The sequence below is a fragment of the Hypomesus nipponensis genome, chromosome 5, assembly GCF_054491055.1.
Source record: "Hypomesus nipponensis isolate SF chromosome 5, ASM5449105v1, whole genome shotgun sequence".
In the NCBI taxonomy this organism is placed as follows: domain Eukaryota; kingdom Metazoa; phylum Chordata; class Actinopteri; order Osmeriformes; family Osmeridae; genus Hypomesus; species Hypomesus nipponensis.
The window spans coordinates 9,160,001-9,184,616 of NC_140365.1; the positions used below are offsets into that span (position 1 = coordinate 9,160,001).

The 24,616-nt window shown below is 46.6% G+C and overlaps 3 protein-coding genes and 1 long non-coding RNA gene across 6 annotated transcripts in view; 1 reads left to right on the forward strand and 3 right to left on the reverse strand.

The window, feature by feature from the left end:
* trim37 (tripartite motif containing 37) overlaps nt 1–9,140 on the reverse strand; it is a 19,783-nt gene extending 10,643 nt beyond the window's left edge. Inside the window, exons 1-16 of the mRNA XM_084698570.1 lie at nt 8,595–9,140; nt 7,975–8,044; nt 7,295–7,396; nt 6,932–6,972; nt 5,956–6,072; nt 5,259–5,346; nt 4,875–4,997; nt 4,447–4,570; nt 4,276–4,343; nt 2,807–2,931; nt 2,141–2,191; nt 1,604–1,685; nt 1,414–1,490; nt 1,142–1,321; nt 722–836; nt 262–468 (exon numbers count right to left, since the gene is read on the reverse strand). Coding sequence (XP_084554696.1) covers nt 262–468; nt 722–836; nt 1,142–1,321; nt 1,414–1,490; nt 1,604–1,685; nt 2,141–2,191; nt 2,807–2,931; nt 4,276–4,343; nt 4,447–4,570; nt 4,875–4,997; nt 5,259–5,346; nt 5,956–6,072; nt 6,932–6,972; nt 7,295–7,396; nt 7,975–7,995 — 1,521 coding nt within the window. The 5' untranslated portion in view covers nt 7,996–8,044; nt 8,595–9,140. The remainder of the gene's footprint in view (nt 1–261; nt 469–721; nt 837–1,141; nt 1,322–1,413; nt 1,491–1,603; nt 1,686–2,140; nt 2,192–2,806; nt 2,932–4,275; nt 4,344–4,446; nt 4,571–4,874; nt 4,998–5,258; nt 5,347–5,955; nt 6,073–6,931; nt 6,973–7,294; nt 7,397–7,974; nt 8,045–8,594) is intronic.
* Nucleotides 9,141–9,498: 358 nt separating this feature from the next.
* Nucleotides 9,499–19,010, reverse strand: rabgef1 (RAB guanine nucleotide exchange factor (GEF) 1). 3 transcript variants are annotated; one of them, XM_084698208.1, is made up of 11 exons: nt 18,941–19,010; nt 17,207–17,404; nt 16,591–16,769; nt 15,475–15,564; nt 15,024–15,044; nt 14,416–14,582; nt 14,001–14,085; nt 13,552–13,690; nt 13,115–13,206; nt 12,745–13,001; nt 9,499–12,612 (listed from the first exon to the last, which is right to left on the reverse strand). In XM_084698208.1, the coding sequence occupies exons 2-11, from the start codon at nt 17,383–17,385 to the stop codon at nt 12,199–12,201; spliced, it is 1,623 nt and encodes a 540-aa protein (XP_084554334.1). In that variant the 5' UTR covers nt 17,386–17,404; nt 18,941–19,010; the 3' UTR covers nt 9,499–12,198. The 3 variants fall into 3 exon arrangements, 2 of the variants coding, with proteins under 2 accessions (XP_084554334.1, XP_084554333.1); XR_014755168.1 differs by lacking the exons at nt 15,024–15,044; nt 15,475–15,564 and having other exon boundaries at nt 9,499–10,716; nt 11,331–12,612; XM_084698207.1 differs by lacking the exons at nt 15,024–15,044; nt 15,475–15,564.
* On the forward strand, nt 18,614–19,677 carry LOC146288324 (uncharacterized). Its single transcript, XR_014755169.1, has 4 exons — nt 18,614–18,636; nt 18,953–19,015; nt 19,493–19,547; nt 19,644–19,677. It is a non-coding gene; the product is annotated as an uncharacterized LOC146288324 (long non-coding RNA).
* Nucleotides 19,320–24,603, reverse strand: kctd7 (potassium channel tetramerization domain containing 7). The gene is made up of 4 exons (XM_084698209.1): nt 23,706–24,603; nt 22,832–23,004; nt 22,419–22,597; nt 19,320–22,049 (listed from the first exon to the last, which is right to left on the reverse strand). Exons 1-4 carry the CDS (start codon nt 24,000–24,002, stop codon nt 21,673–21,675), a joined length of 1,026 nt encoding a protein of 341 aa, XP_084554335.1. The 5' UTR covers nt 24,003–24,603; the 3' UTR covers nt 19,320–21,672.
* Nucleotides 24,604–24,616: the final 13 nt, after the last annotated feature.

The window sequence follows — 24,616 nt, forward strand, 5'->3', positions numbered from 1 at the left end:
GCCGAAATCTAATTTGGTCTCGGGCCGTAGACTCTTGATGGGTTGTTTTTGCCAAGACATCAATTCCAGTCCGACGCCGATATGAAAAACAACGAGAACGCATTTCACAGTCTTGACACTGTGATGGAGGCTTCGAACCAAATTTACCGGTAAATCCCATTTAAAGACAGCCTGTGTGAGAGAACAATTGGCTGAGACGCACCTCATTGTGGACCCTCTTGCTAGAAGGACGAGCGCACACACCGAGATAAGATAACTCACATTCGAGTCGTCGTGCTGGGTGCGCTCCTCCTCCTCCTCCTCCTCCTCTTCCTCCTTGGCCTCCACGGTGGAGGCGGGGCTGCCGTCCTCGGCCCGGCTGCTCTTCCCGGAGCGCTGGCCTCTCTCCGAGGCCGAGGGGCCCAGGTGGGAGTCGGGAGGGGAGGAGCCGCGAGACTTCTGCCTGCGAAACAGCTCGATGGCCAGCCTCTGGGGAGGACAGAACACAGAACACAGCGTGAGCCCTGAAAGGCCCCCGCGAACGTCCCCGAAACCTCCGGTCTGTCGAACTCTGAACAGCCACCCAGAGTGTTCAATGTCGCTACTTTTGAGCCGTTACAGCGGCGACGACTAAAATAGGAGAGAAATGGACTCCCAGGGCACTCGGCAATCAACAGATTCACTCAAACTGGTCGCAGACAGCGGTTGGTTTCCGTCCCCTGTCCCAAGACCAGCCCCTTACCTCTTTGAGGTTGTTGATCTGCTGGATGGAGCTGGTCTGGGCCGACTCCAGCTGGCTGATGTACCAGTACTGGTCCCTGCACTTCTGGAAGAAGGTGGGGGAGCGCACCTGGTACCTGCACAGGGACAACCAGGTCTGGGTCACCTTCTACAAGCACACAGCATGACAGTACCCTCCTCCTGCCTCCCTTGTTTCGGGGTCACCCTGCTCCCACACACGGCTAAACAAAGGGGATGTGGACTGAAAGTACACGACGGTTCAATTCCCTCACAATGGCTGACGAAACAAGAAGGAAAGTGGGGGTTTCCTATTCGCAGACGGACGCGTTCAAATCGAACGGGACTTTGGGAAGGTCATGACCAAACGAGACAGGACATGGTGGAAGGGGGGGGGGGTGGAGCCAGCGCTCGGCGAGCCCACCTGAGGACCAGGGTGTCCGTCTGCATGTTGAGGTAGCCCTCGCTGGCCAGCAGGTCCAGGCGGAAGAAGCGGTTGTAGCCCCAGCACTCGCCCACCTCAAAGTCCGAGGCAAACTCCCGGATGATGTTCTTGGTGGGGTCGCTGGACGCCTGGTGGACCATCTCCACGCGGTACTCGTATCTGGAGGAGACGGGCAACATCTCGGTCAGTCTGGCTCATACTGTGGGCGAAGGGGAGGGGGGGACTTTTTGAAATAGACGGCAGAGACTGACTTGGATGTTTCCGGAAGTCCAGCAGACAGCTCCAGGAAAACGGATAAGTAGTTGCCACGTACGACACCATTCCCGTCCTGGATGGGAATAGAACCAATCAAATCAATGAGGATATAAGACATCTTTCGCACATCTTAAAAGCAGAGTAACGTCGAGCATTGCAGCCCTCCAGAGCGGACGTAGCACTGACCGGGTAAACCTTGAGCCTCCAACAGAGTCCTGAAATCTGCAGAGGAGGGCTGTACACGGGGTCTGCTCGCTGTCTGAGGGTGCTGGGGTCCACACAGACACACACACACACACAAGAAGACGCAACACACCTTGCTTACTCATTTCACAATTAAGCGTCTAACCTATTCTCGGTGAAACAGCCGAATGCATGGGAAACCGCTCATTACGATGCACCACTGTGTCCCAGGCAGACTGGACGGAAGCATCACCTCCCAGCTCTACTAGTGATGCTAATATATGATCAGTCACACGCTAATTAGCAGCTAGTGCGTGAGTACTTAATCAGGGTCCTGGACCTGGCAACCCCAAATCAAGAGCAACCAAACACAACTGTGTACTCTGTATTGCTATCCAGGAAATGAGAATATCGGATGTTTGGTGTCGAGACGGGACAAGTCGTTCTAAGAGCAACCGAGTACATCTCTGGGTTTTCTATTGGGTGAGAACACTGCCGCTTCGACAAGCAGCGTTGTCACAGCGATGACAAATTCTTTACCTGAAGTTTGCCAGAACAAAAGTGCTCGAATCATAGGCAGGAACCAGCTCACTGCAGACAGAGAGAGAGACAGAAAGAGAGGGAGGGAGGGAGGGGGGGGGGGGGAGAGGAGAGAAGAGGAGAGAGACAGAAGGAGGAAGGGTGGAGAGAGACATTTCCATAATTACAGAGCTCAATGTCATCAAATAACCATTACATGAATAAAAATATCTGTCTGCAGTATGAGTCACATGTAAACATGAAATTTAATATTCAGACTTATTAAAAGCAGGATTCTCATTTACATGATGACTATAGTCAGGTCAGTCATCAGACCTCATTTGAACTAGACTAGTTAACAGATCTAGGGTTAGGTACAAGGTATATACTATCGGTTAAGTATAGTCCTAGGATTGAATATAGACTTAGGGTTGAGTACAGAACTAGAGTTTAGTATAGGTTTGGGGTTAGGTACAGTTACTAGGGATAAGTACATCCAGCATCTAGAGTTACAGACCTGTGGATTCACAAATATGAGGTCAAGTACAGGATTAGAGTATAGACTTTGAGATATTGAGTGTAGATTCATGGTTTCATGTCGACTTAGGATGAATTAACAGGGTGAGTTTTGTCTAGCCTTGGAGTTTAGTGCCTGGTGCGGTATAGGTGTAGAGTGGAGTCCAGTACCTGGTGAAGTCTGGGGGCACTGGTGTGGTCACAAAGGACTGCATGGGTTTGCGGTGGACCTGCTGAAACATGAGCAGGATCTCTGGGCTCTTGGAGATCAGCTCGCTCTTGCTGCAGGAGCGCAACTATAGAACCACACACACACACACACACACACACAGTCTTGAGCCGTCTCATCAGCTAGATATACAACTGAATTCAGTCCACACAATCTCAACTGTATTCCGAAAATTTCCAGAGTGAATCAAGAGGGGTGGAGGGGAGTGAGGGGTTTCCTGGAGTGAACAAGCCCTGAGAGATGGCTGGATTGGAGCAGCAGACTGACAGTTGGGTTGTTTGAAGGATAAATATACTTTTGCCACAGTTTCCAGACAACGAATATGTATTACAGTACAGCAAACCATGGCTTATCAAGCTTGTGTCAATCAATAACTCTTAAAACTCCATAAACTCCTGAGATTTTCTTCACTCTTTGGACACAATTCACCCGTCAGTCGCATGGAAGTTTGCTTTCGATACAAGCTTCTAAATGAGTCCTCGGGAGGGAAAAGGTACAAGCTCAACAATTTTAAGTGGCCTCTTGTACCTCAGCTGTACTGTGGTAAAGTAGGACAAGTACAAACCCCTTAAAACCTCCACCGTATTGCCTATGCCTCCTGAATTGCAATTTTCACCCTTTAGAGCAGGTCTTCAAACCCGGGTCCTCAGGACCCACTCTCCTGTACGTTCTAGATGTTTCCCTGCTCCAACACACCCGATTCAAATTTGTGGTCGTTTCTAGGCTGCTGCAGCTTGATAACGACCACTCATTTGAATCAGGTGTGTGGCACAGGGAACCATGGAGAACAGTGGTTCCCAACCCTGGTCCTCAGGGAACACCTGTCCTGCATGTTTCAGATGTTTCCCTGCTCCAACACACCCGATTCAAATGAATGGGTCGTTATCCAGCTCTGCAGAAGCCTGCTCATGACCATTCATTTAAATCAGGTGTGTGGGAGCAGGGAAACGTCTGAAGCATGCAGGGCAGGTGTTCCCTGAGGACCAGGGTTGGGAACCACTGATCTCGAACATGCAGGACAGTGGGCCCTGAGGTCCAGGGTTGAGAAAGACTGCTCGAGAGCCTGTGCATGCCACCTTCCCATCAAGCTACCCATAGTGCTTTGTGATTGGCGTGGCTAGCCTGCCACGGAAATAAGGCAACTCGCTTCACACTCTCCGCCTAAACAACTGCCGCCGCAAAGCAACGGACAATTCAATATGTCCTGCAAGAATAAGCGGGTTTGTGAACTGGTGGCAATTCTATTGTGGGTTTTTGTACAGGAACGGCAAATGTTTCATGACCACCCGATATACTGGTCGACACCGTTACTGTCGGCGACGTTGCATGCGTGAACCTTAGTGTGTCAACCCCAAAAAAGAAAACAGAAATATTTCTCGCTTTTTTGGGGGGGGGGGTCAAAGTTGCATACCTGGTGCTCCACTTCCTGCAGGAGAGACTCCAGCAGCTCAGTCTCTTGGGTGAGGGAGGTCTTCTGACCTGTAGTGGGCAACCAAATACACCAACATGTAGTCACTGTTCATTTGAAACGGGCCCATCTTGACCCCGTGCCTCAGTAGCGGAGGCGGCGGAGGCGGCGCACCCATGAGCGTGATGAGTTTGTTCTTGAGCTGGTTGTCCAGGCGGGCGATCATCATCTCCACGGCGTTGCGGATCTCTCTCACGCGCTCGTCCTTCGCCCCCCTCACCGCCTCGACGTTCCTCTCCTGACATTCCAGACGAGAGTCAAGGACAGTGACCACCAAGGACAATGACCGCCACTGGAGTTTGATTTCAAAGCATACATGACTGTCTTCTTCTTTCAAAACAAAAACACGCACGACTTAGTCATTCCTTAGCCTCTTATGCCATCTAGTGGAGAAGTAGTGTTAAATTATTTGTTATTAATTCCTCCCCCCTCCCATGCATGCGTAGTGAAACTACAACTAACTGAACAAACAACCTCCAAACAGAGTAAATCCCCGTTGCATCGTATTGGAAAGCATTTTCCTCGGACGGCGTTCTTCCTACCACTTCCTGCACCAGGCTGATGAGCTCCATGAGGCGGCGGCGCAGCTTGGCCACCTCCTCGTTCACCTTGGTCACGTGCTGCTCGTAGATCTCAGCCAGGGGCTTGAAGGTGTGGCCGCCATGCTGACGTGGGACAGGGGCACGGCGATCACGACATGGGGGGGGGGTTTACAGAACCACATTACAATCAACCTTCAACAATACAAAGAGACGCATTGGGGCCAGGTGCGGTTTCTGTAATGCCCCCCCCCCCCCCACCCCCACAATCCCCCGGATGTCAGACAGAAGACTTCAAAATCAAGGTCGACACAGTGAGGTTTGCACGCCCAGAACAGCCCCCTCTCTCTCTCTCTCTCTCTCTCTCTCTCTCTCTGAGGGACCTACCATGCCTCCCCACAGGGCACACTGGTGGCAGATGCACTTCTTGCAGGTCCAGCAGAACACACTGAGCTTCTCATGGTGGTTCTCACACCTGGGGAGGTCAAGCACATGGACGACACATACGGACTCACAATCCATAACAATCATAGTTATGTTACCAGAGGAACTGGTTTCAGAGAACCCTTTTATAAAGTCTAGAAACCTATTATATAAGGCTAGGCAGCTTTCCATGTGCTAGCTAAGTGGAGCTGGGAGTCAGATGGCTGAGCGGTTAGGGAATCGGGCTAGTAATCTGAAGGTCGATGGTTCGATTCCCGGCCGTGCCAAATGAAGTTGTGTCCTTGGGCAAGGCACTTCACCCTACTTGCCTCGGGGGAATGTCCCTGTACTTACTGTAAGTCGCTCTGGATAAGAGCGTCTGCTAGATGACTAAATGTAAGTGCCGAGACTGTTGCAGCTGGGAAAGGACACACTGCTAGGTGGCCTTTACCTTGTACTGCAGGTACAGTCTAAATATAGCCGGGGAGTAGGCAGTGTTACAGAGGTGTTTTGGGTACAGGGGGGTATGTGTAGGGTATGGATACAGCATGGGATACACAAGGGGAAAGTGGAGGGGGGGGGGAGAGGATGTGCCAGTGTGATGATGAATGTGGGTGCAGGTCACCGGGGGACAGGGGAGCTGGGGAAGCGGAGGACCTACTTGTCCTTGTCGTTCTCCTCGTGTTTGGAGAGGTTGCAGAGTTGCAGGGTGTCCAACTGCTGGGTCACCTCCTCTGCCCAGCGGCAGTTCACCAGCTCTCGCAGCTGCAAAGGCGCCCTAAATACACACATCTTATCCGCCTTAACAAGGGATGACAACTATCCAACACAACATCAATGTCAGATCAATCCTGGGGCTATAAAAACATTGAAAAATAAACAGTTGGAAACATCCATTGGTTCCAACAAAACAATTACCGAAGGAAAGATACAGATCTCCTAAAGTTATAATACCTTTTAAGGCCGTATCAACAAGGACTCCATTAAACTTCTTTAAGTAAAGAATTGGTATGCACTGGCACTCGATCTGTACTCAGTGAACTGGGAAAAATCAATACCTAATCCCTTAGGTTAAGCTCTGCACCCTGAATCTTAAAGAGGTACATTTGGCACTGCCATCAAAGAGCTGCCTTCAGGACAGGAGTACAGAGCAAGGCTCCAGCAGAGGCAGTGCTCCAGCAGAGGCAGTGCTCCAGCAGGGGCAGTGCTCCAGCAGGGGCAGTGCTCCAGCAGGGGCAGTGCTCCAGCAGGGGCAGTGCTCCAGCAGAGGCAGTGCTCCAGCAGAGGCAGTGCTCCAGCAGAGGCAGTGCTCCAGCAGAGGCAGTGCTCCAGCAGAGGCAGTGCTCCAGCAGAGGCAGTGCTCCAGCAGGGGCAGTGCTCCAGCAGGGGCAGTGCTCCAGCAGGGGCAGTGCTCCAGCAGGGGCAGTGCTCCAGCAGGGGCAGTGCTCCAGCAGGGGCAGTGCTCCAGCAGGGGCAGTGCTCCAGCAGGGGCAGTGCTCCAGCAGGGGCAGTGCTCCAGCAGAGGCAGTGCTCCAGCAGAGGCAGTGCTCCAGCAGGGGCAGTGCTCCAGCAAGGGCAGTGCTCCAGCAGGGGCAGTGCTCCAGCAGAGGCAATGCTCCAGTAGAGGGAGGGCTTACCGACAGTGTGGGCACTGGGCTCTCTGCTCCGTCAGCCAGCGCTGTCAACAGACGACAAAGAGGTTCATCAATACAAAATGATGAGGACTGGCCATCAAATTGGACTATGCTTACTCACACATGCTTCAATGGTCCAGCATTTGGCTACACTTCATTTTCATATGCCCTGCTATGTGGTTTAACATTCGTTTTTGCTTGACCAGAGAATATAAAAGGTTCTTAACAGTTCAAGTAGAAGAAACTGATCTTGTGTGTGTGTACTCCGGTAGATGTGTCCTTGCTACTCCAGCTGTACCGATTTAGGCTAATGAGCTGGCCTGATTGCCTGTGGGTGCCACAGGCGCCCCCTGGTGGCGGGCTCACCCGTATGCAGCTGAAGCAGCAGAGTTTGGAGCAGTGGGGGCAGAGGCGCGCATCCCTCAGTTTCTCCATGCAGATGAAACAGCGAAACACCTCTGCGATACTCTGAGCAGGAAAAACCAAGGAGTTGCTTTATTACCAGATTAGGGTGTGTGTGTGTGTGTGTGTGGGGGGGGGAACATTGTTAACATCGCAGGCGTATTAACAATGTTGAACTTGACAAGCATGAGGAATGTAGTAACTACACTGTTGTTTTCAATTGTTGCCATTACATCTGACTCACATGTGTAGCCCTATTGGGTGATTCCATTACCCCTCCCAAAAGGACATGATTGATTTCGGACTATGTTGACTGCAATGACTGACCAAATAAACTGTCATGCTAGATCCCAGCACGAAGGTCACACGGCAGGGGTACAAAAATCACACGAATCAATTCGCATTATAGTCTAACTGGTCAACGGACAAATCTAACTGTCTGCCTGGTTGGACAGGCTATATTTAGAACAGAAAACCCACAGTCTAAAGCAACTGGCATGAGGCCAGTGACAGCAAGCATTGTTGGATCCTGAGATCAGAAAAGCTTGAAATCATTCTGCAGAGTGTGTTATGGTTGTTAATCTTTTCAGTCATACTGTAAGGTCAAAACACAATTAGAAACATACAAGCTAAGGTGCACATACCTCAACACTTTGTTCATCCATTTCAGCCAGTTTGGTTTTCTTCAAAATATACAGATTTGAAGGAAAAGACCTGGAAAAAAGCAAGACATTTACTCAACTAACGTTTGGTAAACTACCGTTTCTCTAACTAGTGGCTAGAAAGATAAAACGCATGCATTTCAAAACTTCCACCCTGTATTATCCTCCAACATCCTAAAATAATCAGACAGATAACCTAGATGAAAAACGAAGGCACGTTGCACAACATATTTGCACAGTAGTCTGCAGTGTAGATGACTACTAGCTTGCTCTGAGAAACTCCTATTTGAATAGCTGGCCACACACAACACATTTCAGGTGTCTTATATTTATCTAGTTCCTTTACATTTGATTAATGTATTGCTGGTCTAGTTCGCTATCTACTAACTAGCTAACAACGTCTCAAGAAGTTCTCATATGCAAAGTAGTAAGCTACTTCTGCAACTGGCTAACTAGTGCTAGCTGACTGCTAATTTCAATTGATTCTGTTTGACAAGGTGGATAGCAACGTTTACCTAGCAAGGCACAACCACACAAAGGTGGGCAACAATGTTGGTAGCAATCTAGCAAATTCGTTCACTTCGAATACATCCGTCACTCACCTTCTACGATGCTTTTACTGTAGAAGCAAATTATTGTCTTGGTTGTTCTTTCTTCATTGGCATTGCAGTTTGATCAACAACTGTAGCCTGGTAATGTGCTGCCTGTCTTTCGTCGTTAAACGGTTAGCTTATGGTATTTGATGTTCGCTTCCCATCTGTCACAGCACTTTTGATAAATACTAATACTACAAGCGAGCAGCTGGAAACCATGAGAGCTAGCTAGCCAGCTAGCCAGCTGTCTTGAATGTTTGAAGATACCTGACCTATCTGGCTACCGTGAGTCTTGCTAATTGTCAATTCAGGCAGCTGGGCTCGCTGGCTAGTTGACCGTGACAGCCAAATTGAACTGGCTGCAAATGTAACATTTGCGTCAATGTAACGTTCGCGTCAAAAAGAAAATACACTCAGCAGCAGATCTACAAGCTTGCACACATGGGTATCAAAGTAAAGATAGCTAGTACTAGTATGTTTAATCCGTGGATGCATTTGTTTTTCTTACATGCAGTGAAGCATTTGCTGCGGCTACATCATGTCACCATTGGAGACCGATCTCCTCCTCTCGCGAGTTCCCAAATCGTTTCAACCAATGATAGACAGGCAAAGCTGTCGAGGGCGGGATGTTCTTCGTATTTAACCAATCGGCAGTTTTTTTGTGTCTGTAGATTTAAACCAGGAGGTTTTGTTGAGAATGACACACCTATTTTATCTGCTTTTAGGATCATTCCAGTGTGGAACTGCCTTAGGAAATAAGAGATCCTACATAAGAATCATTCAAATACTATACAGGTAGGGAAATGTGTATATCTATCCACAGCACGACAATTTCAATAAATCACATTTGCACTCAGAAAATAAACTGTCTTGTGCACCATTTGTTGTATTACCAAAGCATAAACCAAAACAATAAGGGACACATGTATTTATTTTACAAAACAATTGCCAAACAAGTTGCACAATAAGTTCAAACAAATCAAGCACATACTCAAAAAACCCACATGACAGGGAACCATTTTCTACCTGTACAGAAAACATACAGGGGTTGTATAGATTCACATTCACTGAAGGTCCAAATGAACATAAATCATAGTATCATGCCAAGAAATCGCCCATGAATGTAGAGTTGACAGAAAATGCCTGTCTCTGAAGTACTGGGACCAGAGGAAGAAACTGACCTACATACTAAAATCAGAACGCCTGGAGAGAAGTGGAGTTGCCTTCCCTGGATATGGGGACAAATGAAAAAGCCATTTTTAAAGTCCCCAGAGAGCCTGAATAAATGGAATAAGTTCTCCATTCAGGCTAGCCCCACCGAGATAAGATCCTCCGATTTGGGGGGAGGATCTTCTGATCCTGCTTGCCTGGCAAACTTTTATGTGTCGTCATTGTAAAAAAGAAATGGATGCATATCGCCATCTGCATATACTCTTTTATTAACATCCACATCCTGGTGTTACTGTACTTTTAAATAATGGCTGGTCAGGGGGTTCTATTTTTATATACACTCCCTCTAAAATCCTTTGAGAACACAATGAAATTGGTATGTGACATGTAACCTAGCCTTCAGAGAAACAATATGTCCCCTGACCAGAAGATGTCAGTAGTAAGTCATTTGTGACTGGTTTCTGCGTCCTCAGGGGTGTCCATGAACTCAACATTACTAAAGCTAAATCCAAATTAGTCAAAGTGTACCTCAAACCGAATTGCGGTTGTATAGCAAATATTTACTTAAATTACCCTGAATCAAAGACATCTTCAACATGTGATGACACCGGCTATGGTACATTGGGTAGGGATATAAAAATCTAAACTCGTCGGTCAAATTTTGCAACTTCAAGGTTTAATTAATAAAATTCAAGCACATCGTCAATAGACACTGTACAACAATGGTTCTATTAATGCATAAAGTCTGTATAACATTATAAATAGGGATGTGTTAAGCAGTATTTTTTTAAGTGGTCATACACATACACGTCTTTACACATAAGCTTATCAGCAGCCAGAGATTAATTGTGTTGCACAGTACCTGTAATGTACAGTAGAATACCAATGATACAGTGACAGTCTACCAGAATGAATGTTGAAGTTTGAGCCCCAAGTCTCAGCCATCCGTATTGTGATTTCTCTGAAATTAGATAAAAGATCCACTATATGTTTATCTTAAAAAAAAAATTAAAAAAAATTAAACACCAAGTAAAACTTAACATTTTGTTTAAAAGTGTTCAAGTTGAAATTAAGGTTACCATGGGCATTTATAAATCCACTCATGTCACTTTATAAATATTGACACTGCTGTGTTTTAACCTCAGATCAAATAAATGTGCCAGTGACAAAATATCTACATTTCTAATAAATGGTTGAACTTAATGGGTCTGCATTTAAGGCGATCTTAACCTAGGAGAGTGAGAGGCAACGTTTCTAGAAAGATCCCTTTTTATAGTTTGTAATAGGCTGATATCTCCACTTAAGTACACGTTTATCAAGCACAATAGTTCCAAAATTAGAAAACAATAATTCCCAGTTCACCATGTCAAATATTGCTCCCAGGCACACAGTACCACTTACAGATTAAAGTAAGACTTGAAATTTCAAACATCATTTACATAATCTTTCATAAAAAATAAAAGAAAAAAACTTTTCAGAACTGGCTCAATGACTGCCACTTAAAAAACAACTTAAAATACTGCCAAACATTAAGGAAACAGCTTATGTGCAGTTCCCTATTTAAAAGCATAAGACCTTTGGTTTGAAGCCAACTCGAACGCCGTTTTCCTCCCCACCGTGTCTCTGTTGGTGAGCAGCTCCTCCACCTTTACCTTTAGTGACTCAAAGTGAAGGGAAGTGAGCGCGCGTAAGCAAAACGAGAACAGCTGCAGAGGTCATAGCTTCGAGGGTGCGGATGTCAGCATTTGTCGTTCTGCATTTGTCTAAAAAAAACTGTATTGGAGTGTTTGTACTATAGAACATGGGTAGTCATGACTAAATGTTGCGGCGTAACAGTGACATTTTACATTGGTGGGTATGTAAACATGATTGGTATGTTTTGAAAACGTTTTGCTGTGTTAGCTAAAATTGAGTGTAACAATGTAACACCAATGGCTGCATGCGTAATGGTTAGATAGCTGGCCCTGAATAGCCAATTTCTTCAAGTGCTAAGGAAAATGAACTCAGTATGACTACTAAGCTTTTTGCAGGAAGGGAAGAGAGAGATATTGCTGATACTTTGATGCCAGGCTGCTTCAAGATCGCTGATACAGTGTAATAGGAGTGTGTGCATTCAGAGATTTATAGTCCTGTTCCATTTAGGTCCCTAGTCCTTTTCCATAGCACCTTACGCTGTTCACAGATCAGTAGGTAGGTGACATATCAAGTGATGTTGATGTGCTCCCAGACCTGTGCACACTAATTCTGTGTCTACAGTGATGGCGAGGGCCAAGGGTCTAAAATGGAATCAAGCCCAGGCATAACTATATTAAAATGTGTCTAGCAGGAGTGACTTGGGACTTGCAGAGGAGAGAGCTAATCCTTGGGCCTCACCACCGTTCCATAAATACAGGTGTCATCATCTCTAAAAGGTACCAACTGTCTCCAGAGGGGCTTAACTACATTACCCAGCGAACACCTGGGGCAGAAGCGGCGGCGGTAGCCGGTCGTTCTCCATGTTGTCCGAGTCGATGGCTGAGGGAGCGGGCGGGCGGATCTCCAACGGGTACTTCTGTAAGATCTCCTGCACCTCGCGCTCGACGCTCTCCTGCCAGGAAATGAGGTCACTCTGCAGGCTCCGAGCCCCCTCCATGACCCGCTCCTGGCGGCTGCCCAGGCTCGAGAGCAGCTCCAGGTTCTGATAGACCTGGGCCAGGGCAGGGCTGGAAGGGCCTGCCGCCGGGGTGGTCTGGGACAGGCCGCCGTCGGACTCGCTCCGGCGCGGGGAGCCCTGGCCTGACATGTAGCGCTCAAAGTCCTCGGGGCTGAGGTTGAGAGACTGGGCGTCCAGCTTCTCTATGAAGGCTACGGCGCAGCACTGCAGCAACGGAGAGAGACAGAGAGCGAGAACAGGCGTCAGAATGCTTTCGCAACGAGGAAGAGGGCACCTGCGCAACAGACACGGGCGTACACAAAAGGCGCGCCGGCAGCCACAGTCGACGCCACGCACCAGGTTGGTGAAGTAGTATCCGTCCTCCCCGGTCATCAGTCTGCTGGGGTTGCAGAAGCGGGTGATGTACTGGATGTTGGACTGCAGCCGCGGGGGGTTGGCCTTCAGCACGATGTAGATGAGCGTGGGCAGGAAGTCGTCCGCCGAGGCCGGCTCGTCCTTCGTGATCTTGATGGCGCTGAAGATGTGCTTGCTGCAGCGCGTGATGCAGGCCAGCTTGTCGCGCGGCACCCGCTTCGAGTCCATCTCGATGACGTCTGGGGAGAGCGAGACACACACACACACGCGCGCACCGGTCAGTTTGACCTCTCACTTGGATAGGGATTCTTTTGGGGACGTTCAAAGTGGAGGGTCACCCATTGGGGCTCACCTGTTATGGCTTTCACCACGTTGTCTGACACCTCGGGGTTCTCTTCATCTACAGGTACACACAGCATCTCGATGGTCACCCAGTGTAAGGCCCTGGGAAATTTACACAGACACACACTTCAGGTGCAATGCAAAGCAAAAAGCCATAGAGACATGGCTGATGATGACCTATGTCCCCAGAGAAGCGATGGGTGAAAAAATAATAATATATACATATAGAGTCTGTGTTATGTTTATGCGGGGCTCACTTGTAAGAGAGATGCGTCAAAAAAAAACATTCGCCCAGTCAGTCAAAAGCAGAGTGGATATTTTCACGTGTTATGTATTTTTTTTTTTTTGTGTCACGCCTCACTTCCAGAAGTGTACACGCCCATAGCAAACATGGCCTGTTGGGCCGTACTCTGTGTTCAGTCACTGCTCATGGGCGGGCCGGCTCACCGTATCCTGTTCTGAGTGGCCAAGTCCTTCTTCTCGTCCTCTTCGTCGGTGGTTCTGTGGCAGAAGACGCTCTTGTACAAGCGAGTCATGATGTACTTCTCCACCTGATCCATCACTCTCTCCACGCTCTCTGGCGAGCCTGGGAGGATCCATGAAAACGGCTCGTTTAATCATTTACGAGAAGATTAGTCATGGTGATGCAATTTGGTTAAGTGGAAAGAAAAATGTTGGCCCAGTGTGAAAGTGTTCCAAAATGCTAAACTCTAAAACACTCCGCCAGCAAAAAAACACCAGTGGTTAAATAGTTAAGTACGTAAGTTTCCATATTATCATCATTTTAAGAGAAAATTATTTATAGTATATACAACAAAAATTGTGAAATAAGAGGCTTATCAGCTCTGGTATTCACAGATAACAATTGAACATCATGTTCAAATGATTAAGCCTACCTTTGAAATGTGTCATGAGGCGATCTGACAGGTTTTGATAGAAGTCCTGAACACACTCGGACAGCTCGCCAGCATAGAGTTCGTCCTGGGAGGACGAAGGTCAAAGGAATTTTCCAGAACCATGCGAAGATCAATAAACATGTAATTCATTTTTACATTCACGTGGCAATATTCCATTCTTCATTCCACAATGAAGATAAAATAACTTTCTATTTACAACATAGAAAATGAGATAGCATAGTTTAATTTAAAGCACTGAAGACACAACATCCTAAAGCAGGCCAGGCTAGGCTTCCTCGACAGGCTAGGGTCACAAAATTCAACACGGGTGTTCCTTGAATTACGTTGAAATGGAGTCAGTCACGTCGGCAGACTGATTCGCGACTAACCGACGGCCGTTCAGAAAGACGCCTACCGTCTTGTTGGCCATGACCTCGACGAAGGCTCGACTCTGCTTGTGGACCTCACGTCCAGGCTTCGGCAGGGACTTCAGGAAGTCCACAAAGTCTCGGGTGGCGCGGTCCGTCTCTATGCTGGACTGCCGGCTGATGGAGGGGCTTGGGGTCTTTCCCTCTTTATTCTCTGTTGGTGACACACGGAGGGGGGGGGGGGGGTGGACAAGACTTATTACCTACGGCCATGTTCTTCATCAGGGCTCTACTAGCTACCTGACTGACCAACGTATTGATGAGGCCCTCAGGCTACCCGAACAGACTGTATGGTGGCGCGAAAAGTAAATCAATCAGATAGGGCCGGTTGAGCGTTGGTCTTCAACACAGCTTCAACTATTCAATCAGCGGGACTTGAGACCTCGTGTCGAAATGTTGAAAACGTTTCGAGCCCTTCTAATTAATGGTGTTCCTGGCGGCACCTCTCACCCTGCAACCTGAACTCAAGACCTCTCCCGCTTGTTTTTGGTCAGCTACCATAATCCCAGCTCCTACATAGCAGTACTAAGAGAAACAAAGGACTCAATCGTTTATGCCGTGAAGCTGGCAGACAGACGGACGGACGGTCACCCACCTCTCAGCCTCGCCACCAGTGCTGCCACAACAAAGACCATTCGATGGGGGTACAGACAATAAACAATGTGTGAGTGTAATACAAACAGTACTGGAACGACTGACGGCACACTCTGTCAAGTACATCAACACACACACACACAAAGTGAATATACACACTAGTCGGCGTTCTACACAAATGCATCTGCCTTGTCACACACACACACACACACACTCTCACAGCAAACATTTTAAAAGGCAGTTTGGCTGATTGACAGTTCTTTCAGCCAAACAGACCAAGCCAATCTTAATGCTACCAGGTCGAAGGGATACCATTAGGGGGAGACTATTCCTCTAAACTACTCCTCTATCATGGGTTTCCAAAAGGAAACCCACCCAGGATTTCCTAGTAGGTGTGACAACTAATAGGAACTCGAGTCGGGGCCGTCCACTCCAGCGGGATTGACCATTACCTTCAGTGGGGGAACCCATTTCCCAAGGAGGGGTGAACATCCCTCTCCAGTCCCGCACCCCTGGAACCTTCTCCTCTCTCTCAGAGGGTTCTGGGAAGGAGATGGACCAGGGGGTGGAGGCGAGGGCCCAGTGGCCCAGAGACACAGACAGGGGTCGGGGGAAACGGAAGCAGAGGTCATGGGGGGGGGGATGGGGAGGTCCAACATGGAGATCAGACGGAACAAGGTGGAATGGATGTGGGTCGTGAGAACAATGAACGTCACAGAATAAACAGATGCAAACCAATCAAACGACGGCGGCTAAGTGGCGGTTGATTGGCTCAGATGAGAGAAAAGGGGAGGGGGAGAACTGAGGGGTTGAAATGGTGGGATTACAAAACTTTCCTTATCGCAAGGTATCACATTTGGAGGAAGAGTTGTAAAGCCAGGAAGTTGGAAAAAAACACGAGAGAATAAGAAAGAAAAAATTAACTGATGTAAATAATAAAAACATGAGCGATGGAGACTGGGCCACCGATCATGAAAGAGAAAAAAATATATAATAATAATTTTTTTAAGTATGGTGGTCAAAGGGTCATCTCCATGCTGAGATAAGCAATCGGGGAGGGAAGACGAGAAAAATGACTTTGCCCTTGATTTCAATTTGGCCCAGGACCGTTGGAACGGGCACCGTCTATATCAGTCCTAGCCGGGGCGGTGTTGCTGTCAGATAAGACGCCTAAACATTCTTGGCTACCTCTAAGCCAGGCTATAATAGGCAGTAATGGGCTTGAAGGAGAGGAGGATACCTAGTGGATCAATCTGTCTACCGTGAGCTGAATGTGACCTGCATTAGCGCATTGGGGGATCACTGCCAAACTGAGCTCAAGAGACACGTCCTGTGTCAGAGGACAGACAAGACAGCAAGCCCCGGGATGGGAAGAGCGCGGGTGGAAACGTAAACATGATTGTTTTACTCATCGCACGAGTATTAGAAAACCCTGTCAGTCAAGCCAGAAACCTGTGAACCTTCTCTGTCTTTGTCGACAGTCAATACACCGTGTCGGCCAATGAAGTGCCTTGTATGTTGTGTGGAAAGCAGATGGTCGAGCTCATCGCCGGGAAAACAGCCGGTACCTTTCTTAGGGGCGGTCCGCGACGAGGGACTGAAGAACTTCTTGACCGTGGTCACCTTGCGGGTCTTCTCATTGGTCTTCTTCTCTTCGAACTTGGAGAAGGTGGTGAGGGAGGGCTGAGGCTGGGGCTGAGGCTGGGGCTGGATGCTGGCATAGGCAGCTTCCTCCTCCCTCTGCAACCTGGGAGAGACGAGACGGACAGAGGGAAAGCAGGGAGAGAAGGAGCCAGCGTTTTACTAGGTTACAGATGATGGCACTGCAGAACACACAAAACATTTTGATCTCGCTTGTCCCGACTGAACGCAAGACAAACATGCACTTTTGCATGAATCGATGGCTGAGGGGGAAAACGAAGACTATCAATAAAAAAACGTCCGACCAAGACATTTATCCAATACGGAAAACAGTATGCTTGTGCTTCGGCTTAGCACGGCATGCGATGTGTGACAGGATAACTACATCTGATCTGATATGGCAGGAAGTGCCATGCCTGGGGGCGGCGAAGCCAGGGGCCCTGTATGGATCGCTATCCTCGCTCGCAGGGTTTCCTCCCAAGCTAAGCAGCACCACCACCAGCAGCAACACGACCGCTCATGTTGCCCTCCCTCCCTCCTTACTTCTCAGCGAAGGCCCAGTCCTCCTGGATCTGCTTCTGCCGAGCCTTCTGGTACTCCTCCCTCCAGCACTTGGAGCACAGGCCCTGCCAGGCCGCGTTGCCGTAGTAACCGCATCCCTTGTTGCACAGCAGCTCCGACTGGTCCACGTGGATGCCGCGGCGCTCCGTCCACAGACTCATGTTGTTGCCCGGGCACTCGCTGGCAGGGAGAGATGACATCGTCATGACGACATTAAGGCATGTCTTCGCGAGACAGGGAAATGGACGTAGAATTCCATGTCCTTGTTATTGTGGATTTCTACACACAGTTGGGATTTGGTGTAGGCTTCACCTGCATACGGCTGAACTATCATTCAGCTGAGGACAAGGACTGTTGGCAGGCTAACTTGCAGTTGCTGACATGAAGGAGGGCCTATTTAACACAACTCACTCAAATAGGCCTAGACCAGTCTCCACTGGGTATCACAGAAAACGGACTGCTTTCCACATAGCAAGATTCACCGACTTCTCAAGATAGTCTAAAGGAAAAACGTACACATCAAAAAATACTTCAAACACAGCAAATTTGCTGCGGTTACGTGACTGATTAGATGACACCCCTCTGACATTTCAGCACTAAGAAGCCGCGGGGTAAAAGTCAGTCTGCAAGGAAGTGAAAATAAGATCTACTCTGGGAAAGAGCCCCCCTCCGTATGAAACAGCAAACTAAGTTGGAGTGTTTCGAATCTTAAAGAAGCCCACTTGTAGCCCAGGTCCACTTCTAACTTTCTCATAGCAACATCAAGTCAGATGCCTGCTGTGTGTGTGTGTGTGTGTGTGTGTGTGTGTGTGTGTGTGTGTGTGTGTGTGTGTGTGTGTGTGTGGGTGTGTGTGTGTGTGTGTGTGGGTGGGGTAACCGGAGCCATCTCCATGGCAGGAAGCACGACCATTAGAACATTAATATTTCAAGCAATGCTAACACTGCTTGGCTCTGAGTGCAGAGGACACTTGTGTGGATATAGTGACTACAAAGAACTCCTAATGTGTTTGTAAATGTTTCCAACAGGATGTCAGGACTTACAGTACCCAATGTGTTTGTTAAAAATAAAAGAATGAAAGAATTTGGTAGGTTGTTAATATGAGTTTTGACTATACTTGTATGCAGTTTGCGTTATACAGGTCCTCATTATTTGCTTCCAAGTAGGTAAGTTAATCGATCCCAAAGAGTAATTGAGTAAGTAACAGGAGTACATTGTCTAAACTTCAGTTAAAACAATCAAAGGTTAAGTATGAGTAATCTGTATCAAATATTAATCAGAGCTTTATCAGCAGAAATAGCTTTATCTGCGACAGGCACAAACTGTCAACATGGTCCAAGTGGGAGCATGACGTCACCAAAACCGCACATACATGCACACACACGAACATCGTTATGCCAGTGCTGGTAGTCGAGTATGTATACATACACAGCCGTACACACAAAAGGACAGCATGCAGGGAAACACATGCACAGATTAAATGGAACTATAGTTTGCAAATGCAAAAGAGGGAGCTTAGCTTGATATATACGATACTGCCGTGTATCTATAAGCTCAGTATTAAACAATAGAAGAACGCGTTAGCTTGAATGGCTATCTGGCTAGTTCTAGTGAATGTGCCACTTTAAGGGAATATGTACATAGAAATCATTTTATCAAACTGCTTAATCATTGATCGGTATTTTGCTCATGACCTGGCAATATCGTTTTATCCTTACCTTATATTGCAGTTCTCAAGGACGACTTCTCAGACCAGTGAACCTCTACTCCTTGTTTCAGAGTGAATCTGGATGGTGAGTATAATAGGAGGCGGAGCTTTGTGCGCCTCTAGCGGTGGGAGTCGAGTGTGAACATCACTCGGAATTTTCACAATGTTTTATTGTTTGACATATTGTTACATTTGTTTAACACTGTCCTGTCTGCAAAATAATTATCTATTCTACAACTAGGATGTATGTAGTTTATGTATACAGTGCGCTACCCTTTGTCCATGGACTGTGTGTTAATTGATGAAGTGATCAGTATAAAATATGAATTTTATTGACTGGAGGAAAAAATAACTTCAGGGACCAATGTACAGACTAAGGCAAACTGTATTTGAATCTTATTATTTAAAAAAACATAAAATATACATAACTATTAGCACAGTACAGCATAGCATTACAACAAATAATGCAACAGTATGTTAAAACAAGATAGTATTCTTGCCAACTTAATACTGCAGTAAGTCAAGCTGTGCATTTTCTTCAACTCTTCCATGCCAAGAGCAGCCAGGTTTTTACTGGACCACCTACGGAATCTGCAAATAGACATTCACCAGCCAAGGTTGTAATTTTAAAATGTGCAAATAACAATCATTATGTTTTTAATGCCTTAAACATTTAAATAAATAAATAAAACTGTATTTCCATCCCAAAACAGGCAGTTGCGCCCTCTATATGATTTTAAAATGGACACCTAACAGCAAGAAATGGGGATCTTGAACACTTGTCAACTGACTAGCAATCTAATCCTGATAAACAAAGGGGAATTGGGATCAAATAAGTCCCAACTGAAACCTGCATATAACATGACATTGATTGCACAGAACAAGAACACAACAAGAACTGTCTGGGAAATCTGACAACCAATCACACAGTACACCATCAGGTGTTTTGTTCTAATTGTCTTTAAAGGTATAACTATACGGTAAATCAATATTTTCAACATACCATTGACGGGTTCTTCCTTCAAAGTGGAATAGAGAAAACACAGGTGTGTTGCACACATGAAATTGCACATCATCATTTGATCCCGAGCCCTCGAAGAAAAGGATATATCCTGACATCATACAATCTATTGGGACTAACATTTTAAACAATTTCATTCGATGACTAAAAACAACAGAGTGACAAGGACAGAGTGACTGCGTAGTCCCCATCCAGAAAGAAAAACTATTTTGTGGTCAGATGATTCTTGATTTATTAAACTATTTGTTTGAGAAACTGTCATGCCCTTAATAAAAGGCACTTAAGCAGAAATTCTAATATCAGTAAAAACATTATATAAAATGACCATATGAAACTGCTTATCCATACCATGCTGCTAAAGAAGGTCAAATTAGTGTACTATATGTTGTGGCAAATAGATACATGCAACGTATCAGCAAAATCTGTTCAATTTAGGAATGTACTGATCCTCTATGACCCAAAGATGTCACCACTGAATGTGTGATGTTCTTCTTTGACAGAGAAGTCAATGTTTTTAGTGTTTTTAGATCTCTCCTACTGTGAGCTTGTGAGAAGACACTCCATCTAGGTAACCTAGAAATACTGTTTCCAGAAGTGCTCTATAAGGTCTGTTTCAGAGATAATCTTAAGCAGGAAGCGCATGCATTGATTTCAATGTTCAGTTAACAACTTTGTAATTTGGTATCTCACAGAAACCATTCAAGGTCAGATAACCTAGCCCTTGCTCTTTAACCTACTTCATTTTCAACTCTCTAATTTCCTTTGGGTTTCCAAAACGGAAATGATAAAAAGAGTATGTTGCACAGGATGTGTAGAATTTGGCTAAAATTGAATGAATTGTTCTGGAAGTCAGTGTACAGTTTTCAGAGAAGGATAAAGTTACCACTGCACTTCAAAATAAGCAGTTGTCAAAACAACTGTGACACACATTCACTATGGTAGTTCAATAACTGACTATTGAACCACAATAAACTTAATTGTGTTGAGTTCAGACTTTTTGACAGACAATAATCACAGACAGACAAGCTACACATTATTGATGACCTGACAAAATCTAAATCCTAATTAATTACGTGAAAAAGCATTGACAGAATCAGTATAAGTAACAAAAATAAACATTTACATGTAGCTATTTACAGTACATGGAAAATATCTCAGCAGCTTGTTAAGCTGCATCCAGTTCAGTTGTGTGGGCTCTCCTTAGTTACCAAAGGTAACCAAAATCACATACTGTACAAGGAAAAACTTCAAAAAAGGACGGTGAAAGCCAAAGGGAACAGAGTAACATGTAGACACAAAATTAGATCAATGTTACCCTTTTATAAAAGAAAAACCTTGGACAGTTCACAAGCTAATGCCTGAAGGTGCACAAAACTCCCAGAGTTTAATGAAATAAAATAAGCAAAACAGTACGCTGCCATTACTGTGACTTGGGTAAATGTTGGCAACGAATAAAACAAACAAACAAAAACGAGCTATTGGGTCACAAAACACAAGCGTCAAAGCCATAATCTCACCTGTCAACAATCTCAGCAGCATCGGTTTCAAAGAGTCGGTTTCAAATCTCAAAGAAGAGGGTGAGGTCACTGATGACTCTTGGCTAATAGGATAAGGATGGAAACAAAGGCCTCACAAACTCACTGTCCACCTCCTGACTCATTGGAACCACAATGAGATTTTTCCTTCACGCGACGATGACACAAGCCTTGCCTCATCCACCTTCACCACCACGTGATCTTGAACTCGTAGATGGGCCTTTTGCAATAGTAGTGGTTGATGAGGTGCTTGTCGCAAACGCCGATGCACTGCTGGTCGGCGGTGATGCCGCGCTCCGCCAGGTCACTGACGATGCAGTGGAGGAGGTCGTAAACGTCCGCCACCGCCTCCCAGGGCCCGAAGGACACGTCCACCTCGCAGTGGTGCTCGAACAGCTTGGCCTCGCTCTCGGTGCGCTCGAAGCGCAACGAGTTGAAGAGCGGGCGCTCGTACGGCGTGATGGGCATCTCCTCCTTGTAGACGCAGATCTTCAGCTTGGCAAAGCGCGCCTTCCTCTGCATGGCCCGCAGCTTGGCGATCTCCACGATGCGCTCCAGATTGTCTGGGAAGAAGAACTTCAGTTAGTGCTGAAGTACGGTACTTTCCTTGCAATTGTGACTGCTTTTTGTGCGCTTTTCTTTCCATCCATATGAAATGCATCTACATTTCAACAAAACAAGGAGGAATTAGTCCCAGTCCCTAATGCCAGGGAAAATAAAGCATGTCGTTGCAATTTTACACAGTGCAGCGGGAGTAACATGACCCGGTTTAGTTCATCAAAGGTATCATTTTTAGCTCTTGATCAAAAGAATGCATTCTCTCAAATGTGCTGTATGCAGTAAATGTGGCTGCAACGTTACCATCTGCCGAAAGGTGTACAGGTTAAACCACCCTGCTTGTTCAGTGTGTGAGAGTGGGGAGAGCCAGTCACCCTTGTAGTAGGGCATCAGATCAAGGAAGGACTGACGAACTCTCTCTCCTGTGAGTGGCTGAGCGTCCTCCAAGCTGTCCAGCAGAGGACCAATAGCGTAGTACTGAGCCTCTCTGTGCACCGCCCTCACACGGTCTCTCTGAGGTAGTTCACCTTCTCGCAGGAAGTTTAAGATGTCTCTGTATCCGGGGAGCGAGCACACACATCATGCACACATACACACACCAAGCTGTTTTCTCAAGGTTCAGTCAGTTTATACTTGAAACAAAATCCTACCCTCTGTCACCTGGTTCTTAGAAATGATGCAATGACACTTCTTTGCCAGAACAGAGTCGGTAGATGCCCCAACTTCCATTCAAATAACAGGCAATACTTGCAATGTTATGTTTTGCTGAATGAAGAATAGGCCTCACCCAAAGTACGCCCCATCGCGGTCGATAAAGAAGCGCCCCTCAGCATCACGTGGAATGTGATGACGCCCGCTGAACATTGCTGCCAGCATGGTGTCATCATAGCGCCGCAGAGTTGACAACCTGGTGGTGAAGTTGGTGCCTCCCACATTGAGAGGGATTACCTCAGGAAACTCCTGGTGATTGGATAGAAGAACATTATATTACTGGTCTGGGGACAGTGTGACACATTTACTAGTGCTTGAAGCAGCACACATTATCCGTCAGATAGGTAACAGATGCTGAAACATACTCATTTCAAAATATTATTTTGATTCCCATGGCCTGGATGTCCTTTGTCACTTTAGATCATCTTGACTACATGCTCGTGCTATTAATAACCAGTGGCAATTACAGGCTTACAACTAAGGATATTATTCTAATCACAGGCCAAATCTCGACAGGACATATTGAGTATATCCGCCGCATGTCAATACGCATGACACTGTGCGCATGGGCTTCCCCAGACACGATTACAGAAGGTCAATCCCAGGAGAGCTACATCGAAAAGGAGCCAATTAGGACAGGGGACCAGCCCTTTATATGGGGTGCTGGACCAATCAAAATAAAGACCACGAAAGAAAGAGCTACTCGGATAGATCATCTGTTGCCTGTGGAGACAGATCTATATAATTTACAGGAGAAAGGAAAACAATTAAAATATATGTAACCTACATATTTAGAAATAGGCTACACATGGTGAAAAAAAATGTCGGTGGAGAGCGACAGAGATGGCGATGTTTTTAACAGTTTGGCCATGACCAGTGCACTCACAGTAAACCCTTTAATCCCATTTAGACAGCAGCTAGAATAAACAACAACAAACGCCCATCCTTACCTCTTCAGATGCGTTAAGGGTGGAACGGAGAGACTTGCCAAGGTTGAGGTTTGGTGCGGGGGTAGCTGGCTTTCGGAAATCATCCTCTGCAGAGTCCACACTCGACATCGCATCGCCTGGTTTATCAGTCTCACTTGCGGCCGAGAATACCACCATCACTCTCGGCTGAGGGAGCGCTCGTCTCTCCTGAGCGAACCTCCTTACCCGTGAAGTAGCCACGGGTAACGGGCTCGATATATTGAAAGAGACCGGTGGACGTTCTCCGTTAGAAGCCTCGTCTGATCCATACTGCTGCATGCACACACACCAGGTCCGCGAGTGGCCAGAGGGTCAGATGAACTCGATCCAAATGCAGAGGATAAAGCAAAATCTACGTTTGCTAGTGAAGGAGAGAATAACAATGTCATCTACCTGGAGGTGTGACCTGTCAAAACAGCTTGTGTCTCTGCAGTAGGTTTGCCGTAAGTTAACCTATTTTACTTTGCTTGGACTTGCGCTGACGTACTCTGACATATTGCAATACGGCAGCTCCATATGTAAGAGTCCGAGGAAAAGCCCACATTAGGTAGGCTACGGCCACAACCACAAACTGCTGTACGCCCACGGTATAGGCTACATCCACTTATCTGCCACAGCGGATGGGGCTACGTTTGATACGTAGTTTCGTCCATGAATTCACGATATGCGTACGTCCTAAAACCGACCAATAGAAAAACGTTCTCTTTGCTGTTGAAAAAAAAGAAAAGTCTTACAGATCACATTTTGTAGTATTTTTTACTATTCTTAATCTTAGCCTAATCAAGACAAGATGGTTAGGAACATTCTCCACAACAGGCTGATGTCGCCTATCATTATCATGAATTTCGCATTAGATAATATCTCAATGTTATCACTTCTTAATTAACTTTTAC